This window comes from Pituophis catenifer, unplaced genomic scaffold (assembly GCF_029215685.1).
Source record: "Pituophis catenifer annectens isolate HBS135680 unplaced genomic scaffold, rPitCat1.0.hap2 SCAF_1, whole genome shotgun sequence".
NCBI lineage: Eukaryota > Metazoa > Chordata > Lepidosauria > Squamata > Colubridae > Pituophis > Pituophis catenifer.
In genome coordinates this window covers 258,913,296-258,941,282 of record NW_027256881.1, presented here as the reverse complement: position 1 = coordinate 258,941,282, position 27,987 = coordinate 258,913,296, and the positions used below count along the sequence as shown (strand labels likewise).

Sequence of the window (27,987 nt, the reverse complement as noted above, 5' to 3'; positions counted from 1 at the left end):
ACAGATTAACCTCCAACTGATGTCCATTTAGCCATTTGCAAAATCAGCCCACGATTTACTGTAACCTTGGCCAGTACTGAGACATATCAGGTTCACTGCCAGGAACTTGAACAGGAACTGACACTCCAGGAGAAATTAGGCCTTGAAGAAGGGAGAAAATGGGTTTGGGTGCATATTATTATTTTTTTTTAATTTGATTTATATGCCGCCCTTCTCCGGAGACTCAGGGCGGCTTACAATGCGTTAAGCAATATTTTTTTTTTAAAATTTGATTTATATGCCGCCCTTCTCCGGAGACTCAGGGCGGCTTACAATGCGTTAAGCAATTGTAATTTACAGATCAATTGCTGAATAACTGATTAAATGATAGATAGATAGATAGATAGATAGATAGATAGATAGATAGATAGATAGACAGACAGATGAGAGATAGATGAGAGAGAGTTGGGGGAGAGAGGCAGATAGATGAAAGATACAGACAGTCAGATAGACAGACTTGTCCCTATGACAAGGGGCACTTTGGGAAACCAGTGAATAAGAACTGCAACTTAAAGTGTTACGGTACTGAGCATTCTCATATGCTCAGTGTGATCACTTCAAGAACTTCTATGCATGCACAGATATCTTTGTGAAATAACAAGTGATTTAATTTTGGCATTGAATCCTGGCAGAGGTTCTATCTGTGTATATATATATATAAGTGCCCAGTTCATATATATTTCTCTCACTTCCCAACCATCCTTTCCAATGGTTCATATAATGATGATTATAATAATATAATTATGTCCATCTATTGGTTGAAAGATATCCAGCAGTACAACAAATATGCAGGATGGTGCAAGGATTGGGAGAAGTAAGGTAACATAACGTTGCATTCAGGGCAATTTAATTCTGTAATAGATAAATATGTGCAAATTACATTTTTTCTTTATATTATTCCTTTAAAAAGAGGCTAACAATCAAATAAATAAAAGAGAGAAACATCATACAACAAGGAATGTGAATCATCAAAATCCACATAATGATATGCTAATATATAGCATATGAATTGTGTTTATTGTTTATTTGGGTTACAACACAAGCACAGCTTAGGAGCTTAGTGTATAATAATTAAGTTATAAGTCTCCCATTGACTAATGGATCTTTGAAACTTCAACTATTTAAATAGACAAAATGTATTTGATTATTTGTCAGAACAATAAAAGGATGGGTCTACAAAATTCCATTACAATGGCCTTTTGTCTAAGATCAAGAATACAGCAGCATCTGTTCCTCAACTGAACTGAGCTTTATCTTCCTGAATTCCTTAATATTTATCTCCTTCTCCACTATTGAGACAAAAGTGAATTAAATATTGCCGCACGTTTATCTGAGTAATTTATGATTACTGTACATTATGTTATATATGATTATAAACATAGATTGCACCTTTGTGCATATTGAGATACCCTCCTTTCACCAAATTAGTAGAGAAACACAAAACCTATCAATTATTCTACATGGTTAAAGAAGTGCTGAACTGCAGCATTTGAATTAATGTATAAATGATTTACATTAACAGTGAATTTCTAACAAAATAGGGCTTTCTTTTTCGTTAGGCTATTTTATTCATAATTTCCAATGCTATCTAATTAGACTCTTAAACACTTATATGTTACTTCCTCTCCTTTTGTTTAAGAGTTGATAACAAGTCGTTAAGTTTTGCCCAAAGGAATCAAAATTCCAATTCATGGGTAAGCACTCCTCATAAAATATCTCTGATGAAGATACCAATGGTTGCTCACCTGTTGAAGTGGTTCCAGAGGTGCCCATTGGCTGGCTGTTCATATGTGTCTGCATATGAGGAGGGGTGTATGTATCATAGCTCCTCCCATTTACTGATGGACTTGTGGGCAACATGCAAGAATAAGAGGAAGTCTGGCTGGGTACTGGGGGCTGTGGGGGAAAAAAGACCAATATCATGTTCATTACTTTTAACATCATTTTATGTTGCCTTCTTCTTCTTTTTTTTTAACAGATGGCACAAATATAATCTCCACAAACTCGTGCAATGTTTATATTTACTGATTTGTTCCACTATGTTGGATGAGCTTTATGTTGCAACAGGGAAGACTGGTGTCCAGCTGCATTTTCTAGCATACAGAGAGGTTGGCTCTGTTTGCCAACACAACTGACTCAACTTCTCCCCAGGGCAACAAACTCTCCCCGATGTGCCAGCAGACACTGACATGCATCAATAAGGCAGCCACGTAAAGGCCATTTTTAAGTCCTCCCACTCACCATAAAGCAGGCTTAGAGTTCGTTTCCCCCCACCCCCATTTGAAAAAAAAATAATGGGAGGGGGAAACATTGATGGCCTAATTAGGTTCAGTGCCACTGTGGATGGAGTCAGAGGGAGGGCTTTCCCAAGCTGACCCCTTTTTTCCATTCACCGCCAGCCCTACCCCATTTGTGATGGTCTCAGAGGGTGAAAAGTAGAAAGGAAACAGTGACACAATGCCTAGAAAAGCTGCATTTCTGCAAGGCCCTTCTGCAGCTTTGTGTCTGTTTCAGAGACAAAGGGTTACTTCTCTCTTAACCCTTTCAAACCCTGTTTTCATGGAATGATTGACTGGGAGAGGGGAGATTAGTTCATCCTAAATCTTTCTAGGTTAATTTTCCAAGTTAGTTGACAAGCTTATGATGATGGCACAGCCCAGCCTCTGCCCAATTAAACACATCATGGGAACAGACCCGTGGCATCCTTTCATTTAAATTTTAGACACTTGCTTTCTTACGTACGGATAAAGTCCCCTCCACCTCTATTTTCATAAACAGAATGATACAAGTGAAAATTTTCAGAACATTTGCAAGCTAAGGAACTAACAGTGAAGCCTGTCCAATCAGAACTGTAACTGAATTGGAATTTAGGAGAAAATCTGGATCTTTCATGATTGTTCTAAGTGTCTATCCAAAACATCTACTCTATATTAATAACAGGCCATCTATATTTCCAGTTTGCAAGCCTTGTCTTCCTTCAGTCCAAAAGGAAGGAATGTATTTCTCAACCCATTTAGATTAGATTCTGGAGCATGTAGAAACCTGGGGGGAAAGGTGACAAAAGAGGAGAAATGCCCAAAGAGCTAAGAGGAGTCCATTTGTGCAATTTTCATTTTGCTCAAAAGTGCAAAGATTTTTCATCCAAATCTCGCATGCCTCAGCCTTCCATTTGAAAGACACTGCCATATATAGAATCTTATCAGTCATCTGGATAGGCATGAAAGCTGTATCAGTAACACTGGCATCACTTTTCAATTGGTGCCTTTTCTTCCATATATGCTACATTTCACTTCCTATAATTTCTAGTAAGCATAAAGCTGGGATTTATGAAAATTGAAACTCTGATATATTTAGCTGCACCTGATTACAAAAAAGACTGAACTTTAAGTGCAAAGTATTTCATATTGTGACATAATGCTATGCATATTGCCCCTGAAGCAAATTTTAGTATTAGGTAAATTTAAATTGATCTGTGTCTATGTGTGTGCATGTATACAGTATATATGTATGTGTGTGTATATATGTGTGTGTGTGCGTGTGTGTATATACTCTGTGCGTGTGCGTCTGCACACGCACATGTGTATATTGGTTATTGGTTATTACAGAAGCATATATAGCATGAAAAATTTTCCAAGTATAATCATATATAATTCCAAATATAATCATATATAATTCCAATAATTTGTCCCACTAACTTTTCCTCATTGGTAGAGCTATCTTCAACAATTGGAAGTTGGGTGAAATATTTAAAAGATCCCTAAATAGTTTTTTGTATTCGTCGACTTAGGTTCTAACTTCTGAGGTTTGCAAATGTAGGGATTTTTTTTAATGCTAGACTTTTTAAGGCATTCTATAAGACAGTTGTTCAAGCTCATCCATTGAGTATCCATAACTTGCTATCTTCCTAAGAGGGTGACGATGCTTCGGCCTAGAAATGTGTTCTTTTCCTGAGTAGTAATCTGCATGCTTACAAGCATGAGGGTTAGCAGCAACATTCATTTCAACACAGCTATTTAGAACTGCAGGTGCTGTTCACATGCTCTGCTTCCCCTTGGGTATTTCTAGGGTGCCAATAGCCATGGTGTCTCATCAGCAAGGTGTAAGTCTGCTAGCACGTTAATAAGCTCTTTCTCCACAGCAGCTCTATACTAATGAGTTTTTCTAGTTAGATACATTTTTAAACAGATATTACCCAGTTGAAACTTTTTGCCTTTAAATCATCTCTGGATGATTTAATCAAAACTTTTCTTCCATTTCCCAGGCTACACTGTTTGGTGTAAGAGTTAGGAAGATCTTCTCAGGATCTGCCTACTATAATATACTAGGGTGCACGTTTTAGTGGCTGAATGTAAAGACAAACTAAAAATTAGAATAGAAGTTGGACTGGACCAGAAACCAATCTGGAGAAGGGGAATTCTTAAGAAGTAAAATTGTGCTTCAACCCTCTTCTATGCTTAGGACATCCTTAGTTTACTGTTTTTTAAAAAAAATCCCCCAAATAAAACAAAAAATTGAGTATGCGTTACACTTCTCTTTCAATGATTGCTGAAATTTCTGTGCTACTTTGGTGTCTTCTACAATTTTGTAATCAGTTTGATATTTGAAAGAAATGTGGTTGAATGGATAGGGTAGGTACCATTCAAGCATTTCCAGGAATCTGAATGCAGTCCCAAACCAAGTGTCTAATGCTAGCAAAACAACCTTGAGCCTGAATTTACTGTCCTCACTAGAGGAAAATGGGATTACATTGAACTCATTGAAGGTTGACTCAGCCTTCCATCCTTTCGAGGTAGGTAAAATGAGGATCCAGATTGTGGGGGCAATAAGCTGACTTTGTATAAAAAAGAACACTGCTTGGGGGGGCCGAAAGCCCTACTAAGCAGGTATATACAAAAGTATGAAGGCTATTGCTTAACGCATTGTAAGCCGCCCTGAGTCTCCGGAGAAGGGCGGCATATATATAGAATAAATAAATAAATAAATAAATAAATAAATAAATAAATAAATAAATAAATAAATAAATAAACTATTACCAAAACTGATCAGGCAATTCATAACAAGCCATTGCATTACAATAGGCATTCCATTACATCATTCAATGTAGGTCCAAATAAAGTATCAAATATTCAGACAACCCATCAGCATCACTCAAAAAACAATTCCAAATGTTATCAATTCCAAATGTTCCAAATGTTATCAAGGTGTCCTTAATGGCCCTTGACTTACATTCAGTGGAAATTTCTTTTCTTTGGATCAGTATCACTGATCACAGTTCAATAAAGACAAAGTACATGTATCAGTCTATACTGGACTGCATGTTTTGGACATTAGACAAGTCTACTAATTTTCTAGTAAAAGATGCATAGCATGGAGGCTGAGAAAAATTCTTATGGCTTCTTGGAAGTCAACAAAGCACTCTTTAGCTTCACATTCCTGTTGCTTAAGCAAGGTTGCCAGTTTGAGATCAGAGCCTAGAAAATATATCTTTCAAGGGTCTCATAGCCTATAGAATTGGGATTATAAGAATATGATTTCAAATATCATTGATATTAATCTTGATTTTTTTGTCAGATTAAATTAATTTGGATTAATAACTGCCTGTGTTGTCTACTCTGCAACACCATAATAATAAATTCTAAGCACATTTTTAAAAGAAGGAACATTTTAATGCTTAGAAGAAATACATACCCAAAGTATATATGTAATCTCAGCCAGTGTGGTATCATGGTTAAAGTGTTGGACTAGGACCGTGAAGACCCAAGTTCAAGTCCATTCTCAATCATGGAAACTCAGTGGGTGACTCTGGGCTTTGCACAATCTCCTAAACTACTTCACAAGGTTGTTCTTGCAGGGAATAACTAGACAAAGGAATGCTAAGTAAGCTGCTTCAAGACAAATTGGCAGATAAATCTAATTAATGAATAAATAATCAAGAAGTAACAACTCTACTATTAGGGCTGGCCATAAATAGCCCTACAATCATACTATGATTCCCACAGGAACAGAAGGCCCATTTCAGGATGATTTGGAATGGTGAAGTCACTGCAATCCAGAGAAATTGAAAGCAGCTAGCCATTGGCAACTTGTTCAACTTATTTGACTTAAAGCAAATCTGGGTTTGGAAATCCTATACTGCAGTACAACCTGACCATAGCTATGGTTCATAAGAGTAGCAAAGGGAGGTGCAATGATCGTTATTTACCAGCTCACACTTATACTTATTCTTGTTCTTGTTCTTATTTCATTTATTTCCACAAAATGTGAGCTCCATGCTGAGCAATGAACCTGAACCACATTGTATCAACACCAGTAGTGCCAATGTTTTGGCTCAGATAATGTAGATAAATCAACCAGAAGAAGCAATCTACATCTTCGCCTGAAAGTTTTAGATGTTTGACTTCTAGGTTGCAACTCAGAGTTGCTGTAGGAGGTCTGAGGGGCCACAGAAGTTGCTGAATTTCACCTTTCCTAGGAAAATTTCTATCATCTTACACATCTACTCACTGAGTTTAAAGCACTTTGCTGAAAGAAAGGCAAGATTCCCGAAACAAGCAATTTATGGATTGCTGCCTTGGTCCATATGGGACTTATGAGATAAGCCGACTTTGAACATATGAGCAATACAGTGTTTCTATCACCAACGGATCAGATAAAAATAGTAGGAAGAATAGTATCAAACATTTGATCCATTTAGAATTAAGGAGCAGGTTGCCTTTTTGCTTTTATACTAAGAGAGAACATATACTGTAGTTCTCTCTTCCTTAAATGAAAGCATTACTCCTAGTTTTCTTCATCTGGGCAAGCCAATTTAAGTTCTAGAGTCTTTTATTGTTACCTACTATAGAATCTACCAGAAGATCCCAATTTACTTTCTGCCTACATGCGTAATAATATTGAGTGATCCATGAACAATTGGTAGCTTTAGACATCTGTCATAACCAAGATAGTTAAAACACAACAAAAAGATGTTTCAATATATTGGTAGATAAAGTAGAGATTCTGATCAGCATGATGATTGATAAGCATCAAAGCATCAATCCCACTCCTCCTCTCTTTATTATGTGTGTGTGTGTGTGTGTGTGTGTTTGTGTGTGTTTCTATTTGTGAGGGGGGGAAAATCTAAGTAGTAGTCCAGGCTTTCCCATTTTGTTAAATCAGACTGATAATATGCATAAGATCCCACAAATACTGGGTAGATTGCACATTTGGTGATAGCAGCATGATATGGAAAATCCTCTTAACCCTGGAGAAATCTCCCTTATAGTCTAGAATTCTTACTAACTTCAAAGGACAGAGATTCTGCCCAGTGATTACTCAGCTCAGAGAGCATATTAGTGGATTATACTTACTTGCATAGGCAGGTTGTTAGCCATTGTGAAACTAGGCATGGGTGGCAAAGCACTGTATGTGTTTGTTAGCGCGGTGTCTGTTCTGCCCAGCATTGAACCTGATGTGAAAGAGGAAACTATAATAGAATAGATAGATAGAGAGGATGGATGTATTAGTTACACTTTGATTTAGATGACTGCATTACTTTTGGCAGCATTCCCCAACTTGGTGGCTCCCAGATGTGACAGACTCTATATCTCCTAATTCCCAGCCAGTGCATTTGGAAGACTCCATGTTGGGTAAGGTTGCAGGACAGCGTTCCATGGTATTGCCCAGAAAGGGTGAGTAATTGCATGATATACTTCTTAAAGCATATTACCCGGTGTTGTGGGTTGTGGAATCGGTTGGTAGACACTTGTGCTAAAACTACTGCTGATGGGAATGTGACTGGGGGTGTTGCTCGCTTGTCTTCTCTGGTTTCTTAGTTTCTCTTCTCGTCTCCACTTTGCCCTCCTGTTGGAAAACCATACCTGCCAATGCAATATATTTCCCATTAGTTCAGGGAGGAGAAAGTCAAATGCATCATACAAAGCAAAAACTCAGTGAAGGCTGTAGGACTAAGAGGAAACATTTGTGAAAATAAAAAGACCATCTTCAAGAAGTACTCACTTCCAAATTTTTCATTCGTTACCATATTCATTGGGGCAAAAAAGTTTAGCAAAGGCCATGAAAGATTATCCATGTGTGGTGGACTTTCCAAATAGGAAATGTAGGTACATATTTACTACATTTAAATTAGAACATCTGTTTAGATGAATTCTAGATGAAAATGGGCATGCACGCTACTTGCTTTAAGAAGGATGGGGATAACTTCACTGGAATTTGCATTTATTTTATTATGTATTATTGCATGGATGTACACCTGATTTTCAGATTATTTCAATACTATACGTGGATTGCAACAAAAGAAAATACAGAGTACCAAACAAAACAACCCTTAATGCAATTAAAATCAGATTTTAAACAATTTATTAAATTATTAACCATGAAAATCACCTAAACCACCTTCTTGAACATGAATGCACAGAGAAGAAAAAGAGAAAGGATATAGTCAAGTAACAAGAGCTGAAGAAAAATACTGTATAGTCTTTGAATACCTGTATTCTTGCTTCAGGCAGGTCTATTTTGGCAGCTAGTCTCTCTCTGGCAAACACATCAGGATAATGGGTTCTCTCAAATTCTGGTAGAAAAGAAACCCATAGAATTTGCATTAAGATCAGGGTTTTTTTTCTTTTAGCTTTCTGAATATTCTGAGTGCACTTTGCATTCTAAATCTTTTATGAGGACTATCATCAGAGGAATGCTTTAATGCAGGTTTGATTTAAAGTATGAGAGATTATTATTGAATGATTCCTTCCTAATCAAGTGATTCATATTAAAATGATTTATATAATTATAGATCATATTCAGATAGAAACCAATAATAGGTGCATTTTAAGTAGTTAATAGATAACCCTTGGAGCACGGGTGTCAAACTCATGGCCCGTGGGCTGGATGCATCATGCACTGGCCACGCCTACACCCTGTTTAGCGAAGGGGGGAAAAGTCACGATATGTCACGTGATGACCCAGTGACAACGCAAATTTGACATCCCTGCCCTAGAGTAACTTTCTCACGCTAACTTTCAAGACAATTTCAAATGATAACTCAGACTTCAAATCAGATGAGTTCCAAATCAACTACATTGGGAGCAAGGAAACTGAAGGATGATGGATTGAGTTTTGTGTATATTTTATGATCCAAAAAAGTGGGGTGCAAGATTGCCTCTGAAAGTCTCATGACAAAGACAACATAGCTTTGGGATATTTTTGAAGTTCCAGTTCCAAATACTTGCCCTGCTGCTTGTATAATCACTGCATCTCTAAGCCATCATAAAAATCACATTCCTAGACTTTATCAATGGACATCTGTTCCATGTCTGTCCCAGCTTGATCATACCATGCCAGGAGAGAAAAGGCAGTACAGCACATTATGTGTCCCTTCCTCTGACCTTTGGTCATGAAAAATGAGTCTCACCTTTCTCAAGTGCTTCGATTTGTTCTTGGGTAAAGGACGTCCGATTCCTCTGCAGCTTTCTTTTCAACTGGAGTCTCATCTGGGCCTCATCTGAATCTTCTCCATTTGAACTGATGGAATTGGTATTTTCACCCCCTCCTTCTTGTTGTGGGCAGCCATCTGCAAAAGAAAGAGGGAACCATTCTAAGAAGGTTTGTGCTGAACTCATATGCCATAGCAAATACAGCCACCGGAGCAATGTCTCAGGATCTCTCTGTTTCATAATCCCAAAGTGGCAATACAGTAATCCAAATGCTCATTCTGGAGAGGTATAACCTATGCTGAATAATACTACTTTTGTAGCTCAATCTATATTTAAACTTTTTTTCCCTTCTCTTTAACTCTATCTGATTCTTGGAAATTGGCTGCACAAAGTCCTTGCAATTTTCTTGGCAAAGTTTTTCAGAAATAGTTTTCTATTGCCTTCTTCCTAGGACTGAGAAAAAGTGACTGGCCCAAGGTTATCCAGCTGTCTTCATGTCCAAGACACCTCTAGAACATACAGTCTCCTGGCTTCTAGCCTAGTGCCTTAATCACTACACCAAACTGGTTCTCATATTTCACATTTGGATTTAAATTTGTATATGCACTAAATCTAAAACATATTGTATGCTACTTTTGAAGTCTATGACTTACTGAAAATATGTCTTGCAAATTTGTACATGGTCATTTTGATCCAGTTTGAATGCAGAAGATGAAAGTATTGTATCCAACACCCAAAACTTTTCATGAGATTGACCCTAAACTGAAATGCAGAAAAAGCTTGTAGATGTCAGGACCTTCTCTGCTCATTGTAGCATGTATGGTGGTCAGAAGATAGTTAGGACTGGAGAGGCTATGGTATCTATTGCAATTATTTGTCTATTCTGAAGAATACAGAGAATTCCAGAATGGGAGATTTTATAAGGGCAATTCAGTGACTTCTAAGCAAAAATCAATCTGGGTTCCTTAAATGGAATAGCAGCAGAAACTACGTAGGGTTTATTCCTTTCTATAATTCAGTGATGTTCAAAGTAGCTGGCAATAAAACATTAATCAGTATATATAACAATAGGGAACCAAATATGTCCAAAGTAGAAATATTCAGTTCCAAAATATCTAAACAACACTTTAAAAATATAGCAGAATAAATCTGCCCCGTCTCACAACAAATCAAAGATATTGTTCAAATGAGCATAGTGCACGTTTTCCAACATGCCTTCCTAAAATACTATTTCTATTAAATGTATTTACCTATGGGTACATTTAGAATAGGGATGCTCACTTTTTCAGATTATCTATAATCAGTAATTCCTATCTAATCAATTAGATGCTGATAGGTTTGCAGAAAATGCTATTAAGAAGCCAAACCAAGCTTGTAATCTTTTTAAAAAAATATTTATCTAGTTTTGATTTTAATTCTGCACAGTCAATTTCATTTTAAAGGTTGTGAATTTAGAAGTGCCTGCATTGTTCTGCAGTTTTATTCAACTATTGTATGAGTGTGCATTGCCTTGACACCTATTACAGAGCACAGCTGTAATTATATCATCACCAAGAACAGGCTATAATTGCTGAAAATGGAATTTTATATTTAGATAAAAGGACTGTCCATTCTTTGTAATGTGTTGCACCAGAGAAAAGTAAGATTTCTTTTAAAATTTTAACATGTAATTTTAACAAGAAATAGTAGCGAGTTCGCTAAGTAGCTAAATATGCTATTCTGCAGCTGAGCGCCTGGCATATCATTTGTGGTACATTTTTAATTAGGGCATTTCCACCACTTTTAATGTAATTTCTATCATTAAACAAGAGAAAGTTTTATTGTTTTCACATAGCTGCTGGAGGTAAAGATATGCTCCTGGTTGAGCTGTCTTTCAAAGTGTCTGCAGACCCTGAGGAAAATGGAGGGAGGGTTGTGTGTGGAGAGAAAGGTTTCTTCCTCTCTTTTTTTTTCTGCTTCACCCTCCCCCCCTTTTTTTTTTTTACAAAAGAAATGGACATTCCTGCAGAAGGAGAGAAGTTGTCAGTAAATTAACTCTCCCTTTCCTTTCAGAGCATAATTTGGAGTGGTTTTGAAGTTGCTAAATGAAAAATAGAACAAGGGTTTCTTTTGATACATGTCCTGAAGAAGGAACATGAGAGGGAGAAAGTTGTGTGAAAAAGAAACAAGCAGCCTTTTTTTCCTCTCTCTCTCTCTCTTTCTCTCTCTCTCCTCTAGCCTAGAAAACAGATTTTTGTGGGAAATCAACTTTAGAGCAATATATCGGTTATAATCAGCCAACAATGGAGTCTAACCTTCAAAGCCCTAAAGAGAATTGTGACAGGATCTGGTAGAGATCTTTTCAAACACTTTGAAATGTTTTAAAACCCCAACTTTCTCCCCCATTTAAACAGTTGGATTCATCTCCAGTGGTCACCATATGGATGTTTGGAGATCTATTGAGATGACCACCACCACTTGAATAGCGAGGGGGGGCCCTGCTTTTCACCAGGACACAATGCCAGCAGAGTAAAGGAAACTATTAAACTCTTGGGGCAAGGAGGAGGGTTGGCAAACTTTCGTGGGCAGAATTTTGAGGACACAATCAGGCCGGCCCAACAAAAGGATTCTCTTGAGGCGTGCAGTGGCCCACATTGTATCACAAGGATCCCAGTCAACAGACTTTTCAGTGAAGTATGTTAACCTTTAGGCACTACTATCATTAATCACTGTCCCCTAGGCTGGGCTACTCAATGCTCTTTAGGGTTTTTTTCCCCTTCTATAGGAGCCGGAGAAGAAAGAAAGAACACCCCTAAACTGGTGAATAGACCAGCTCCACACATTCAGCCTGTTTACTCAACACGGGAGAGTGGGAGGAGGGGGGAAAGAGAGAACTACTTAGCTTAGATTAAGTAAGCTTCAACTGGCAGAGAAGGGTCTAAGACAAGAGCCCCTGCTTCTACACATTAACCAAAGGTGATCGCTGCCTTTTAAAGCACTTTCAGAGTAAGGACTTCTAGGTTGATATTTTTGTGAAAAGAAACTGACGCTTTGTTGCCCTACAGCCTCTTGGTTTAGAGTCTAAACCAAGCTGCTGGGATTCTAGACCAGCCTTTACCAAATGTTTGGCCTCCTTAGCTCCACACACCACAGAACCTCTGGGGGCTGGCTAAAGGATCCCACTGTGTGTCCGAGATGTTTGGGGCACAGGGCCATCAAAGGTAGGTAATGGGAGGCCTCCCTCCTTTCTCCCGCAGGGGCACATGGGTGCCCAAGCAACTCAGCAGGTGGGACAACTGGGAGAGAACTGGGTGATAGCTTTAGATGAGTCTCCAGGCCTGTCTTAGATCCACCACCAGTTGCCTTGTGGCAAAGACTGGGTAGGAGAGGCGCCATGTGCCTCACAGTTGAAGAAGCTGCAGGCATAGGGGAGGAGCCTCCAGACACCCTCCTCGTTTGGAAGGCAAGATCTGAGCCTTCAGCTGCTTTCCCAAACAAGGGAGAAACCAAAGTTTGGGGTGGGGGAACATTGCGTAGGCTTGTTCTGGATTAAGCTTCCAAAGACACCTCAAAGAGAGGTCCTTGGTGCTCTCTGAGCTTGGTTGTTTTCTTGCAGAGGTTTCACTATCCAAACTAGGTAACATCATCCATGATGCATCGGTGAGGGTGTTACCTAGTAAGGGTAATGATACGTCTGCAAGAAAACAACCAAGCTCAGAGAGCACCAAGGACCCCTCAACTCAACCCTGAGCTACAAATAGTCTCCTTTATTGAGACCTCAAAGAACTCCCAGTTCAACTACAGTATTAGGAGCTTCCGTTTGGCCCAAGGAGCAAGAGAGTTTGGGGAACTTTTGGTGGAACTTTTGTCACCCAACCCAAGCTAAGGAAGGCCAAGCGGGGAAAGGGGAATGGAAAGGAGCTGAATTTCAGCTGAACCCGCTTGTGGATCCGGCGCAGTGCCGGATCTTTCCAAGGCCCTTCGGACCGCATCAGGTCGACCTCCCTATTGCTGGGCTACGCCAGGAAAGGCCAAACCTCTCTGGCCAGTTCCTTGGCTAGCTGGGCGATTCTCCCTTCGGTCAGGTGGGGATCCAAGCGGAGGGTGTCCCAGCGTCTGTTTGTCATCTGGCCAAAGGGGGACAAAGTTAGGCAGCTCGGTTTACAGCTGAAGAGTAAGAAGTAAAACACCCTCAAACCTAGGTGTGTGTGTGAGATCGTGTGTTTTTGTGGGTGTGGGGAGCAACAAGAAAAATTGGCGGCTTTTCAGCTCAAAGGTTAGAGCAGCTTGAAAAGAAATCAACAAATATATTCTCCAGAAGGCTGTCTTCGCTCAACCGGCATTAAAGACCGCAAAGGTTAGGCTCCAACTCCATTAACATCAATGGGACCTTCTCCATTGACTTCAAACTACGATGTAGATTCGCCCTATATCAATTTTTTCTCCCAATAACAGTTATGGCGACTTTTTCGTTCGCTTTCATCTCTTCTCTTCCCTCCCGCTCGTCTCTCCTCCTCAAAAACCTCACACGGTGCCTGTTAACTCCAAAGTTTTGATCGGATAAGACAGATAGATATGTTTGAAAAAGAAAAGGAAAAAGAAAAAGAAAAGAAAAGAAAAGAAAAAGAAACGACAGACAATTAAGATATCTTGCTTTCTTTTAAAAGAGAGACTTTAAGAGAAAAAGCAGCTTTATAAAAGAACTCAATAGTCCCGTTCCACCTTCTCTGGACCTAATCCGTAAGAAAGCGAGTTGAATATGTTGCCCCTATTATCTAAAAGCTAGACCATCTGACGCTGGGTATAAGGATTTGTTTCCAGGAAAGGGGGAAAAAAAGGTGGGGGGGGTTGGATAAAAGACGCTGGGAAATAAAATCATTCCTTAGTTTCTTAGTGTCTTAATCAGTGAGGCGGAAAACTAGCAGAGAGAGAGAGAGAGAGAGGGGAAAAAAAAACCCAAGCGAGCAAGCAAGATAGCAAAACCGATCGCGGCACCTTTCAGCTGTGGAGCTGGGATCAAAAACATTGTAGCATCTGTTGAAAGAGAAAGTGTCTAAATCCTATAGAAGGGCTTTAGTCTTATAAGGAGGGGAGGAAGGGAGCCGGGCGGGGGCGGGGGGGGGGGGACGACGATAAGAAACGGTGTCTCGGGGATGCCTAAAACCACTCAATCACTAGAGACTTTCTCCCGGATAGCGAGAGAGAGAGAGAGATGTCTCTTTTTGTTCTGTCAAGACCTCGTGTAGCCATTATTTTATTTGCTGCTGCCTGGCGTTTATCAGATTGAGACCGTATTTGTCCCCCTCTGAGACCTAACCTTGCCTTATGCTTTGGGAGTAATGGGCTCTTAAAATCCAGGCACACAGAGGCAGCCCTGCAAGGGGAAAAAAAGAACATCAGAGATTGGCATGGCTGTTCCAGGGCAAAACAAAACCACACACACACACACACACACACACACACACACACACACACACACACACTCACTCACACACACACACACTCACACACACACACCCTTGGAATCCTTTGAAACAACGCGTTGAAGTCTACTTCTCTGCGTCCTTCCTCCCCTCCGCCCCTCCCCCCGCCATCCGAAGCTCCCGCTTCCTCCCCACTCCTCCTTTCCTATATAACCTCCACATTTTATGCGATGAGTCGAAGCCCATAAATAAGCTTTTTTTTAAATCCCCCCCCCAAACCAAGCTTTGGTTTGAACTGGGACCGATGATTAAGGGCAAGGTGGGGAGGGAGGGAGGGAGGGGGGCGGGGATGGGGTGGGAGAGAGAAACCATTGGGAAGCCGGGCGTCCCTATCCCAAACAGGCTGGCTTCAAAAGATTTCAGAACGAATTAGGCTCAATTTGTAGACGATGGGCTTCACCAGCTGCGAGGGAGGGGCGGGGAATGATCGCGCCCAGGGCCAGCCTGAAATTTAAATTTCAGGGCCAGCCTGAAATTAAGGTTGGAATTTCAAACATTTATTCCTGGGCTAGGCAAGGAAGCTCCCCAGTACAAAACAGAAAGCTCCCTGCCTGGGGACTTCTAGTGAGCGAGCAGCTGGTGTCCCTTTTTGGGGGAGAGAAGTTGGCATGAGCTGCCTACGTCCGCGATCCTCCTTGGGGCTGCCTGACTCCTGCCCCGTTTCACCCCCCGAGACCGCAGGCTAAGGCCCCAGCTTCTTCCGGGAAGCGACTCCCGGCAATCCAGATCCGGCTGGAAATCTGCCCGGTTCTCCGCCTCACTCCTGCCTGACAAAGCCCAACAACCCCGCTAGCACCACCACAGGCGGGCAGCGCCGGCTTCCCAAAGAACCGCCTCGGTTTTCCTCCAGAGGCCTGCGCGCACTTTTAAGACTTTGGGGTGGGGGCTCATCCAGCGCCCTGGGAGGGAAAGAGGGTCTGCTGCGCCTTTTCCGGAGAGGGTCTGCAGCCAAAGCCCCTGCGGTTGCTCTTCGCCATCGAGCTTCTCCAACGAGGAGAAGGGAGGAAGCACTAACTCCTCTCAGAATAGCAGAATTACGTAGGCTATTAGGCAGTGGTGAAATCCAATTTTTTTTTTACTACCGGTTCTGTGGGCATGGCTTGGTGGACGTGGCAAGGGAAGGATATTGCAAAATCTCCCATCCCACTCTGGGGCCAGCCGGAGGTGGTATTTGCCAGTTCCCCTAACTACTCAAAATTTCCGCTACCGGTTCTCCGAAGTGCTCAAAATTTCCACTACCGGTTCTCCAGAACCTGTCAGAACCTGCTGGATTTCACCCCTGCTATTAGAGATCTTGGGTTTTAAAAAAGGCCATTTCAAAACAAAAGAAAACACGGAATGCATCTTGTCGAAGCGACCGTCCTCGAGAGGCTACCACTGACTGCAAAGATGCGCATCCTGGAAGAGGAGGGGGGAGGCGCGAGAGGGCTGGCAGAGAGGACCCTATTAATCGCAATCGGGAGGCTGATTGCCATGGACCGAAAGAGAGGATCGGATCTTCGCCACCCTCATTCATCCAGCCCCTCCGGAATCTTTTTCCCCACGCTTGGGCGAACTATCCTAAGTCTCGCTCCCGTTTTGAGTCGCCAGAACGAGCCCAGCGCAGCGACTCCGGTCCGACTCTCTTCTCTCTCTCTCCGAAGACCTTTGCTAAACCCTCTTGGGGAGCTGCAGCTCCCCGCTTCTCTACGCTTTCAGGCTCCAGCAGTGCAAACGATGGAGAAGCAGGGGTCTCCGGCCAACCTCCCACCCCCAGAGCTCCCCTGCTCTGACTGAGGATATCCCGAGCCTCAAAGCCTGGGGAAGGAAGGCTACAACACCCCGACGTGCACTTTCGGAGAAGGGAAAGAACCTGCTCAATGCTGGCAATCTTAAAGCGAGGTCTTTGAAAAGAGGACGTCCGCCCAATAAAAAGCTATTTCCTTACCTCCGGCTTACTTATTATGCCATCCTGAGCATGGCTGAGCAGAGGCCAGCCTCACTAAATACCCCCGGGGTTACTTCCGATTGGATGAATTTTTTTCTGAAATTAAATTGGGTCTTTTTCTTGGCATTTCAAGTTTAGGATCGGGCGCATAAGCATTTAGAATCGCGAGGGGCCAGCTAAAGGGTTGGAAAAGAATTAAACCACAGACGTCCGTAGGATATAAGTGCAAAAATCTTCCCCTGAGCAGAGTGTGCTGCTTCCAACGCCCTATTAAAGTCTAAAGTCAGTGGTGCCAGATTTAAATTCGCTCAGACTGTTTTGGTCTCACAGTCCAAGGGGTGTATGAGTGAGCGTGTGGGATTCGGTCCCAGAAAATCCTTTCCCCCTTCACCTGAGCGACCAGAATGCTTCTGACTTTCAGGGTTGAGTTGAACTGGCTGAAATTCGGATCTGAAAATGACTCTGAAAAAAATCTCTCGCCCCCTCCCTCCCCCCATCTAGAGCCTCCCTGGCATCTTCCTGGCATTCTCCAGCTGGTGTCATCCTGATGAACTAAAGGACAATCCCTCAGCTTCCCCCAGCTAGAATTGGTTAGGCTATAGCTAAACCCCAGGGAAGGGTTGGCCAACACAGCTAGCATTAGGCATGGTAAAGAGGGTCCTTCTTTATATATATATTTGACCACACCTTTCCCATCTTTAAACCGACAGACAGGTAGCAACTCCCAGAGTCCAGAGGCTCTTACAAATAAACCCAATAGGCTCCTTTGACGGGCCACCCCACCCCCCACTCTGGGATTTGGTTTGGTTGTCCCAGGCTGCCCCATTGCAGTCCTTAGAGAACAGCAATGCCCAATGCCTCCATGCTTTAATGCAGATGCTTTTCAGGACCCCATAAGACAGTTGGAAGTCTTGGAAAAAAAGCAATGGGAAACTTTTGAGCTGGTAGTTCTTTCAAGGCAGATTTATGGCCGGGACACATTTTCGAGGAATGAGCTTGCTCTGGCTCATGAAAGACGTGAAATGGGAATAGCTGAAAAAATAGCTGTAGATCTGTCTTGAAACAGCCACTAGCTTTGAAGGTGTGACAAGGGTCCTTCTTGCTTTTGCTGCAGCACATATTTCACTTCCTGGATCTAACCTGTTCCCACCATTCCTGCCACAGTGGCTACACACAATGCATAAAGCTGATAGGTAGATATTTTGCTTCCTCCCAAGGGGAATTCAGTGTTGAGGTCCAAAGAAATAGTGGGATGGAGGGGGAAGAACATACCCGAAAATCAGTATTGGATTCAGTCCTCCATTAATTTCAGCCACCAATGCAACCCCCACCCCCTCCCAGAGATGAGGCTTGGGGCCTGGTCTTCTGAGGGTCCCTCCTAGAAAGCTCCCTTCTCTTAAAACTGACATGTCTAATTGGCAAACGGTGCCATATCGTGTCCAGAGGTCTCCTGTGGAACATTTCTACAGCTGTCTCCTTCAACTAGACGCTTATTCATGTCGTCTTAATGAGAAACAAAACGATCTCTAATGAGCAATTACATAGCGACAGAATTGTTCCCATAACAAATTCTTGTGTGTGACAGAAACATCCTTTGTACCAGATATTCTGCATATTGTTACTGATTTTCTTTCTTTCCTTCTCTCTCTCTCTCTCTCTCTCTCTCTCTCTCTCTCTCTCTCTCTCTCTCTCTCTCTCTCTCTCTCTCTCTCTCTCTCTCTCTCTCTCTCTCTCTCTCTTTCTCGGTCTCTCTTCTGGCTTCTTCTCTTTTTTCTCCTTTCCCAGACAACACACAGTAGGGTGTTGGCTACTGGATGCTGGAAAAGCTGACCAGAGCCACCCCAAGAGAGGACACACAAACAACAGGGAAGCCCCGATCCTCAAGGGAGTAAACTCAAGCCAAGGCGATGTGAAAGCATGCCTCTTCCCCAACCACAAGCATGCTGGGGAAGCCCAGGCATAGCTGGCATCAGAGCCTGCCAGCAGTGATCCACCCCTGAATTTGGAGTCCCCTGAAAAAACAAATCCAAATATACTACAGCCTGGGTTTCAAAATGCCAAAGCCTTATCTAAAAGGAACAAGTACAAGCAACCCACAACAGCAGGAGTTTCCTGCTCAGATTGCCTCTTTGTTCCCTTCCCTTCCCTTCAATACTTATTTTCGATATTCCAATACTTATTTTCCGGCAAATAAAGGCAAGATTCTACAAGAGGCAGGGACGGTAATTCTTCTGTCGACTAGTCAGGTCCTCACAGACGAAGAATTGCAACTGCAATGTCCATCATTGGGGATGCTTCTTCCCACTCAGGGCTCCATCACTTGTAAATTACGCTTCCGAAGCAAACTGATACAGTGAGGATTTGCTCACAGTCTATCAGCGAGTTAGCATCTGATGCCTTTTAATTGGGAGAAAGGGACGGGCGGTTGAGTAGGGATTTGATTTAAAAACAACCTGAAACTCTGCTTCTGGCGACTTGGGAAGTTTTCTTAGCAAATGTAGGGCATCAGTAGTGCTCCCTCTTCCATGTTGTCCTTACAACAACCCTATGGAGGAGGTTGGACTGAGAGAAATGCCTGGCTCAAAGTCACCCAGGGAATTTCTGTGGTTGGAGATGAATTTGGGTCCCGTCCCTCCATTGTTAAGCTCTTCATCCACTGGCTCTTCTTCTCCATGTTTTTTTTTTAAAACTGCCTAGTCTACCCTCTATCCTGGCACTGTCTGGAGGTCTCCCTAGATCAAGGGTGGGATTCAGGGAAGTGGGTTGAAAAATCACTGCTTTTATCAAACGTCCTTTCAGTGGGCATTCCCAGGGAGGCAGAGTAGAGAGTGAGAAGGAAGTTGGAAATGGAGGAGGAACGAGTCAGGTAGACCTCTGTCGAGTTTGCCCCTTTAGGCTCTGAAGGATCATTTGAGAAATCAGATTGATCTGGGAGGAGAAGGGAAGGAGCAGTTGACTGACCTCTCTTCCCTGCCTACCTTGCGTTGGTTGTCCTGGGACAGACGTCCCCGGGTACCACCCAGGTCTGGTGCCCCACGTTCCTGTCTGCCCATTCAGCATTCTTAGCTTGTCATACATTCCATCTGCTCCCATCTGTTGCTTTTCGCTAGCCAGGTTGCGTAGGACTCGGTTGATCGAAGAGACCTGGAAGGGAAATTGTATTCCACCAAATGGCAGCCACAGTGGTACAGAACCTCACCCCCCCCCTCCCCTTCCCATCCCCCCCTTTCCCATCCCAGCCACAGATCGGGACTGTCCACCCAGAGAAGAAAGCCAGAAGTGAAACAAAACTCACTGGGCTTCCCGGGATCGTGCCCGCCATTCATTTCACCAGGGTTCCTTAGCGAGCAGCCCCTTAAAACACAGATCATCCCTGGCCCTCTTGCTCCATTCATTGCAAGCTCCCGGCTTTCAGTAGGGCCACTCTGATCAATGCCAACCGCCCCCCCCCTCCCCAAAGGATGTAGCGCTAGGCTGCCATCCCAGGACTGTGGTGTGGGGGGAATGGGAGATGCATTCAGGAGGCAAGGCATATGCTACGGAGCCTGAGACAAAAAACAAGTGAAAAGCAAGTGGCACAAGAGACCTCTGGCTTCAGCTGTGCCTTCAAACGTATTTGGCACCAAGGCAGAGGCAGCCAAATTTAGATCCCTTTTGGCAGGGCCCCGGTGGGTTAGCTTGAGTACTTTCCTTTCACTTCTTTTGGGAAGTGAATAGCCTGGGGCAAAAAATGCCTCATCCTCTTCAAATTAGAAAGAAATGCCCAGATGAAACAGTTCAACCTATGTCTATTTCCCTGTGCCGGATGCCATTTCTAAGTCACACAGAAAGATTTTCCCACTCCCCCCCCCCCTTTAAATTTAGATTTTTAGATATATTTCTTTTACAATTCGGATAGTCAAAAGCAGTATATTTTTATTCTTTAAATCCCCAAGAGCTTTAAAGCCAAGAGTGAGTCCCGAGTAATTTCCCACCCCCACCCCACCCTCACAAGCCCTCCTGCAAGTTTTGCCCCTATGGAAGGAGGGACAGTGAGACAGAGAAGGGAAGACTGCGGAGCTAAAAGACAAGGTGGGGAAATTGTTATCTACGGCTCTGTTCTAGGTCAGATAGAAAGGAGATTCTCGAGGAACTTACGCTGGGTATATTATCGTTGGTACAGACCCCCTCCGATAGTAATCTGTCTCGGATCTCCCAAGCAAAGATGGAGGGGCACTCCCGCTTATACTGCGCTATTTTGCTTACAACTTCTGGAGTCGCTACTCTCGGCTTGCTACCTCCGATTGCCCGCGGTCGAATGGAGCCAGTTTCGTAATACCTGCCCAGAATTTTACTCACACAGCCATTCGACACCTGCATCAGGGAAGTGGACAGAAAATCACATTATTAATAATTTCAAGACAAAAATAAAATTGTTTAAGTAGGCATTAAACAATGACAAGCTTACGTTTTGATTGTCCAGCACTTGGACTTTTGCATCTGCATGGGTCTATAAACACAAAAATATACCTTCAATGGTATGAGAACTTACTTAAGAGAGGTTTCTTTTTTCTTTTCTTTTCTTTTCTTTTTTTTTTAAAAAAAGATTACATTTGGGACCCTACATGCTACAAAGGTGAAATGTTTGTTCTAAAAAAAAACGTCTTTTGACACAGGGGAAGGGAGAGAAAAACTGAAGAAAGCTGGCAAATAGTAGATTTTAGTAGATAAGCTACCAACGGCATCTTCAGACCAGTTTTCAAAACAGACACATTCCTGGGGAAGCGATATTGGGGCTGTAGAGCTGACCTATCAGAGACGAATTCGACTGCATTCCTAAAGCCAAATACCTGGCAAAAACTTCTGGAGGGGGTAAGGATTGCCGAAGCAAAGGCGATTATTTGAGTATTGCTGGTTTTGCAGCCTTTGCTTAATACATGCAGGCAGAGAACAGAAGCTACTACATCCGGGCGGAGAGGACACCCCCCATCCCCCATCCCCAATGCAATGGAGAAATTTCCAAGAAGGGCATTGGGGATATACGGCTATCTCTTATCCTCGCCCAGTTCATTCCCAGGTCAACTAAGGCACCACTTGAAGCACTAGATGACCACAAACAAATAAGGCAGAGACAGACTATGGTATATATATATTATATTTCCCATGATTTGGAGAAACCGCTGGACTGAGCAGAAGTCATTATTCTTTTTTCCCCCAGAAAGCTGGACGGGGAAGTTTGCAGCCGTGGGAAGCCCTCCTCCTCCTCCTCCTCCTCCTCCACCTCCTCCTCCCTTGTTTTTCCAAGAAGGCAAGAAGCCCCAGGCTGGCTCCAACTGGGAAGGCGACTGGCGTTTTCACCTGCAGGATTCGGGAGATGTCGCACGGCCGAGCCCCGCTGTGGGCCAGTTCCACGATTTTTTGCCGGGTTGAATCTGGCAGCGGCCGCCCGTTGACAAACACACCTCCGAGCTGATTCACGCCGCTGTGACCTGCGAAGTGGGCGAAGGAAAAGAAGGACAATGGAAGTCTCGGTCACCTGAGGAGACCTGGAAGAGCCGGCAGCTCCCTCCTGGGTCACGATAAAGGCAAGGGCGGAAGAGGGGGGGCGGTAAAGGGAGGCAGGGAAGGGACGGGACGGGGGGGGCGAGAGAGCCGATCGAGGGCAAGCAGCTCTGTCCCACGAGGTGGGCCTGGAAGAAGCACTGGGAGGTGTGTGTGTGTGTGTGGGGGGGGGAGCATTTCTCCAAGGAAAGAAGCGTTTCAATAAAGCCTCCAGTCTCGCAGCCGCAACAGCCGCCGTCTAGGTTATAGGCACAGGAAGGGAATCGCCTTCTGTCACTTCAAAATCGACACACGGACAGGCACGGCTCTAAATCTACACCACCTTTCCTTCAGAAAAAGCTCCACAACCCTGTGTGTGTGTGTGTGTGTGTGTGTGTGTGTGTACCGTAGGACGGACGGACATGGGGGGGAGGGGTTTACTCCGCTATCGGCTCTCCTGTCCCACCGCCCCGGCTTCCTTCTCCGGCCCCCTCCCCCAATTCTAGGCGAAATGCCGAATCCATTGACGGCCGGCTCTGTCCAGAAGAGCAACATTTGGTTACACACTTCCACTCAGCCGTCATCCTTTCAGCAGATTTGGCAAGAGCGAGCAAGGAAAAGCGGCGGAGGGGAGTGGGGGAGGCAGCAAAAAAGAAAAAGGGGGGGAAAAGCCGCCCGTCTCTCGGGTTGAGAGGTGGGGTGGAACGGAAGCCTCGGAAGCCCGGCGCTTGGCTCCGGTAGCACCGGGTAGCTCCGGCCAGGCAAGGGTGCCTTCCCCTCCCTTCCCTTCCCCTCCCCCCACAATGCCCGGCTCCGCAAAGAGGGGAAGAAGCCCAGGCTGCTTGGTTCTCCCCCTCTCCCAAATTGTGCCATCCCCGAGAAAATCGCCTCTCCCCCCCCCCCACGCTTTGGAAGTAAAAGAGGGGGGGGGGGAGAGAAGAAGGGACACCGGGGTTATTAAGGAAAAGCCAACAGCTTGGTCTGCATCCTCCCCGCACAGCCCCCCCACCCCAACCCGACCAAAGGCAAGACTCCCAAAAGGGGTTGGAAAAGGATCCCCAACCTGCAACTTTAAGCTTTGGAGGAAAAAAGGTTCCCTGGAGAAGATGTGGCCTCTCTCTTTCTCTCTTCCCCTCTTTCTCTCTCTGCTTCTGTTCTGCTCGCCTTCTCTCTTTGGAGCCTTCTGCTAAATTGACTCCAGGAGCCTCGGCTTCTTAGCAATAAATAAGCTCCAAATATAGAAGAGGAGGAAAATATGATGAGTCTCTCTGACATTTGTCTTTAAAATAAAACTAGCTGCACGTCAAGTTTGAGCTTAATTTCTGGAAATAGGCGGAAGTCGCCCCGGATCATGCATGGGAGGCTAATTGAAAAGATCAGTTGGAGCACTTGTAGCAGACCTGTCACTTTGTGACAGTGCTCCGCTCTTGGATATTGCATCGCCACGACAAACGGGAGCAGGATAAAAAACGACCCTTTCTGTCCGGATTTGGGTATCACTCCGACGAGAGTGAACTCGCCTAGCTATCCCTTCGAGGAGATGCGACTTTTTAAGGTAGCCACAGGGTCAATCCGGACACCACCGAAGGGGCGCGCTGCCTCCGCGATAAATCCGAAGTGACAAGAGTTGGAGAGAGCAGTGGGGAGAGGAGAGGAGAGGAGAGGAGAGGAGGGGGGACGCGGACTGGGAGGAGGGGAAAGTGAGGCTTCGCGTAAAGGCCACTGGAGAACTGACCAGCCATGGCTGCAAAAAATCTCTAACGGGGAAACAGCGGCCCTCTTTGCCTCTAGGATGGAGTTGCTGACCGGGAAGGAGCTCAAGGAAGGCAGCTTGGGGAGGGGGCGGGATCCGAGGCCCACTTTTCTCCCCTTCTCGTCTTCCCTCCACCAAGTGCTTGTTTCCTGGAGTGCCTCTATGCTCAACGCCGGCACCCAGATCCTCTCTTTCTCCTCTCCTTCTCTCCCCACCCTATATTGGCCTGGACGGCAGAGAAATCTTGGTCGTCACCGCCCCCCCACCCTCCTGAGGAGGCCTAAGGCCAATCTTAAATCCATAGCTGAGTTCTGAGCAGCAGCAGGTGCCCCCTTCTGCTCCCCATAAAATGGGGAGGGGGCTTTCCATCGCCACTGGGTGCTCGGAGCTCTGGGGCCTGCGAGGTGCACCGAGGAGAGAGCTCTTCTTCCTAAGCCTCCACATCCCACTTTCCCCCCACACAGAAGCCGATGGAGGCCATTCGCTCGCATACCGGAGGGGCGGAGACGCCTTTCGTCCTCCGCGCCTCAAGGAAGGCAGCCCAACTCCCAAATTCCGTGCAAAAAAAAAAAAAGGTTAAGCCTTAATCAATGCCTTAATTTCCCAGGAGAAGGCAGGCAGTTCGAGCCCAGTGGCAATGATTATGCGCCTCGGCTTCTCGGGCGAGCCATCTAAGAGGAAAACATATGGTCCCAATTTGGATGCGCGGTGCTGCAGACACGCAGGAGTTCTGCACACAAAGCCGGGCAAACTGGCCGCGACCTCCACCCAAATCATCCCGGCGGGCTTTCTTTTTTTCTTTTTCCCCTGCGGGTAGGATGGAGGAATGGGGGTCGGGAGGGAATCTAGTGCAAAGGCATTTGCCATTCCCAGGAAAGACGCTCGTGTTGGGCAGGGAGGCCCGGCCACAGAGGGGATGCCGCTCTCTCAAGGCGGCCTTCTCAGAAATTTCTCCAGGGACGAGTCAAACCTCGAGCAGGAAATCTTCATCAACGCTACCCCGGCCCAGCCACGGAGGGACCCCCGAAAGGAGCCCGCAGATAAAACTCAGCGCCACGGACCTCGGAAACTCACCCCCCCCAAACAGGCCTCGGGGCGTATTGGCACAGAAAGGGACCCCGCGGTTGCAGGGAGGGGGGTACTTCCCACCCACCCCCAGTCGGGAAACTACACAGCCAAGCGAGTCTTGAGTTCAGAGAAAAGGGTGCAAAAGCCCCGGGATCCAGGGAAGCCGAGGCTGCGAGTCGAACCGCGTTGAACCTCGGATTTGATCAGGAGGGGCGCCGGAATGGAGCCGCCTAAGGGCCGGCGTAGCCTGGCCGGAGCTTCTGCGGGACTCCTTAGAGAAGCAAGCCCCGCTGTGCTCAATGGGGTTTACTTCCAAGCCAGCTTCCGAAAGCCAAGGAGATGGAAACAGAGCCGGGGTTACGTGCAAGAGCGAGCGAATCCAGCGAAGAAGAGAAGAGAGGGAAGCAAAGCTATTGAAAGCCGATTCCGCGACCGAGTCTCGACTGCACTTCTCTCCAAGGGAATCCCGACGGAGTTTGCATGCTAAAGAGGGATCTTTAGGCTTTAAAAAGCTCCACCGAATAACAACTACCGGCCAGGGAGGGGTGGCTGGCTTACAGTACATTTAAAAGAAACACAATACGTGCTTCAAAATGGGAATCGCTTCCAAAGACCTCCAGGTTATTTTTACCGGCATAACTTTTGGGAAAATTAGGGCACCGTCCATCTCAACGGATCAAGCCTCACCTTGATCTCAGGAGTAACTTGCGACCTAACTCGCCTTCCCTGCACGCTGCACAAGAGGAGCATTTTTCCCCACCCCAAGTCCACGAACAATCCGGGATAGCAACTTTCCCACCAAGATAAAAGGCTGGGAGGACTATCCAGCTCTCCACTCCGGCCGTCTCTCCCTCCAAAGAAATAAGCCGCTTTATGCTTCTTAGCACGACTTGCTGCCCACAAGGCCGACTTTCTTATGGAAGGCTAAGCGTGTTTATCAGCAAACAAACAGCCCGATCGGTTTTAAAGAAGTGTCCAGCCATCTGGGGCCGAGTTCCCTCGCTTAAGGTGCGGAGCTCCGCGACGAAATCACGGCCCTGCGGAAACCCGGAGCGGGTTTTAGAAATAGCGGGGATTTTGAGTATTCGTTCTGGTGCCGAAAGCACCTGTGCTCTACCCAATTCCCCGGGAAACGACGCGGCTGGGAGTCAATCGTGGCCAGATTTGGGGAAAACAAATATCCAGGTGACTCCTGGCACCTCTTCTCCAGAATTCGGCTCCCCCACTTCCTGTCAATGTCACTCGGGATTCCCTCCAGCCTGCGGAAAGGCCTGACGAGGGTAGAGGCAGAGACAACAGTTCTTCCTCCTGGAAGGGCATCCCACCCAGATCAAAGAGAGGCCCTTTTCTCCGAGCTCCGGAGAGTCCCGGAAGGAAGGCACTAACGAAGCCCTTTCAGCTGGCCACTGGGAACGGCCCTCTCGAGATCTGGGACGACCGCCTCCCCCGTCCCACCGCGCTTTTAGGCTTCCAACCCCGTGCCTAAAATACACTTAAGAAACCAGCATCATCTTTTTCTCAGTGAACCCTTCCGTCTTGTGGTGGAAATCGCCCAGCCTTTCAGTCTGGCAGCGTGCTAAGGTCCCCCTTACTATTTGTATTACGCCTCTGTGCCTAGGCGCCAAAGAGGATAGCTGACGTTTTTGTTTTTTTTTTAAATGCATGATTCGGGAATTCCTAATGCCAGGGACAACTCGCCTGGGTTTCGAAATAAAACTCATTGCTAGGGCATTAGTAAAGAACTGCCCCAGGCGCTGTTGTTTTCTGGATTCCAGTTGAGCGATTCTACTTTACTTTACTTTTTGGAGGGTGCTGGGGTCAATTGACTATGACAATATACCAAAAGGAGGGTCTCTTCTAACTTTTTGCTTTACCCTCTAGACTGATAAAACAATCGGCCTGGATCTAGCGGCTTCCATCGCCCTAGCACCACGCCTTCTTCGACAAATACCTTGCATGCTAAGGGAATTTCCTTCCAGGTTAATAAAAGTTGCAACGACAGATTGAGGATTTCAACTAGCTCACCTTTTTTGTTGTTGTTGCTTTTACTACACCACAACAAATAGAGAGCCATGCTTTAATGCAATGAATTGGCCTTCCAGCCTTCCTTCCTTCCTTCCTTCCTCCCTCCCTCCCTCCCTTTCTAGTTTTAGGATATGCAAAAGTTATACAGGCCTCAGCGCTCCACTATATCTTGCCAGAGAGGGTGTCATGCCCATCACTGGAGAATGCTGGGGAAAGGGGTGGTGTGAAGTGGACAGGAATCCATAGCACTGAGAGCCAAGGAAAAGAACCAGACTTCTAGAAACCTGCTTGTGTCCTCCCCATGCAGAGCATTATTCTCACAATGTCCCTCTACAACACTCAGAAAGAATCTGCATATTTGAAGAGCTGCCGAGGAATCCAGGAGCAGATGAATTTTACAGTGGGTCAGTCCACAAAATTATATTCTTTCACCCCATCTCCATTAGGTGCAATTACAAAGAAAAAGCTTCTTCTGAGCTGGATGGTTTCCATCCCTCCAACATGTCCTTAAGGACAAAGAAGGAGAATCTCCACACATTGTTTCCCCCCCCCAAGTTCAAAAGCCTCATCTCTTGGTGGAAGAGTCCAAGGAACCGCATTCATCCAATCTCTTTCAGCTTTCTCTTCCACTATGAAGGCTATTTTCAAAATGAGTAATATTCTCTCTTCCCAGCCACCTTACCACCCAAGCCAAGCCACCTTTTCAACTCGACATGCTCAAGTTGGCATCCCAAAAGACAGGAAGAGCCACTTACTGTTCTGCAT

General features: G+C 45.0%; 1 protein-coding gene across 6 annotated transcripts; it reads right to left on the bottom strand.

Moving 5' to 3' along the window:
• Positions 1-55: 55 nt before the first annotated feature.
• Positions 56-27,987, bottom strand: PAX6 (paired box 6). Of its 6 annotated transcripts, none has more exons than XM_070957512.1 (11): positions 27,978-27,987; positions 22,194-22,324; positions 21,304-21,345; positions 20,994-21,209; positions 19,835-20,000; positions 9,446-9,604; positions 8,526-8,608; positions 7,748-7,898; positions 7,389-7,504; positions 1,785-1,935; positions 56-141 (listed from the first exon to the last, which is right to left on the bottom strand). In XM_070957512.1, the coding sequence occupies exons 1-11, from the start codon at positions 27,985-27,987 to the stop codon at positions 56-58; spliced, it is 1,311 nt and encodes a 436-aa protein (XP_070813613.1). The 6 variants fall into 6 exon arrangements, with proteins under 6 accessions (XP_070813613.1, XP_070813616.1, XP_070813618.1 ...); XM_070957515.1 differs by having other exon boundaries at positions 21,102-21,209; XM_070957517.1 differs by having other exon boundaries at positions 21,195-21,209.

Bases quoted from the DNA above. Each gene is read 5' to 3' on its own strand.
- PAX6 (XM_070957512.1), bottom strand. The intron at 21,346-22,193 runs GTGAAAACGCCA...TTGTGTTTATAG, and splicing joins ACATCTCCCGAATCCTGCAG to ACCCATGCAGATGCAAAAGT. The intron at 8,609-9,445 runs GTGAGACTCATT...CTTTTCTACCAG, and splicing joins AATCGAAGCACTTGAGAAAG to AATTTGAGAGAACCCATTAT.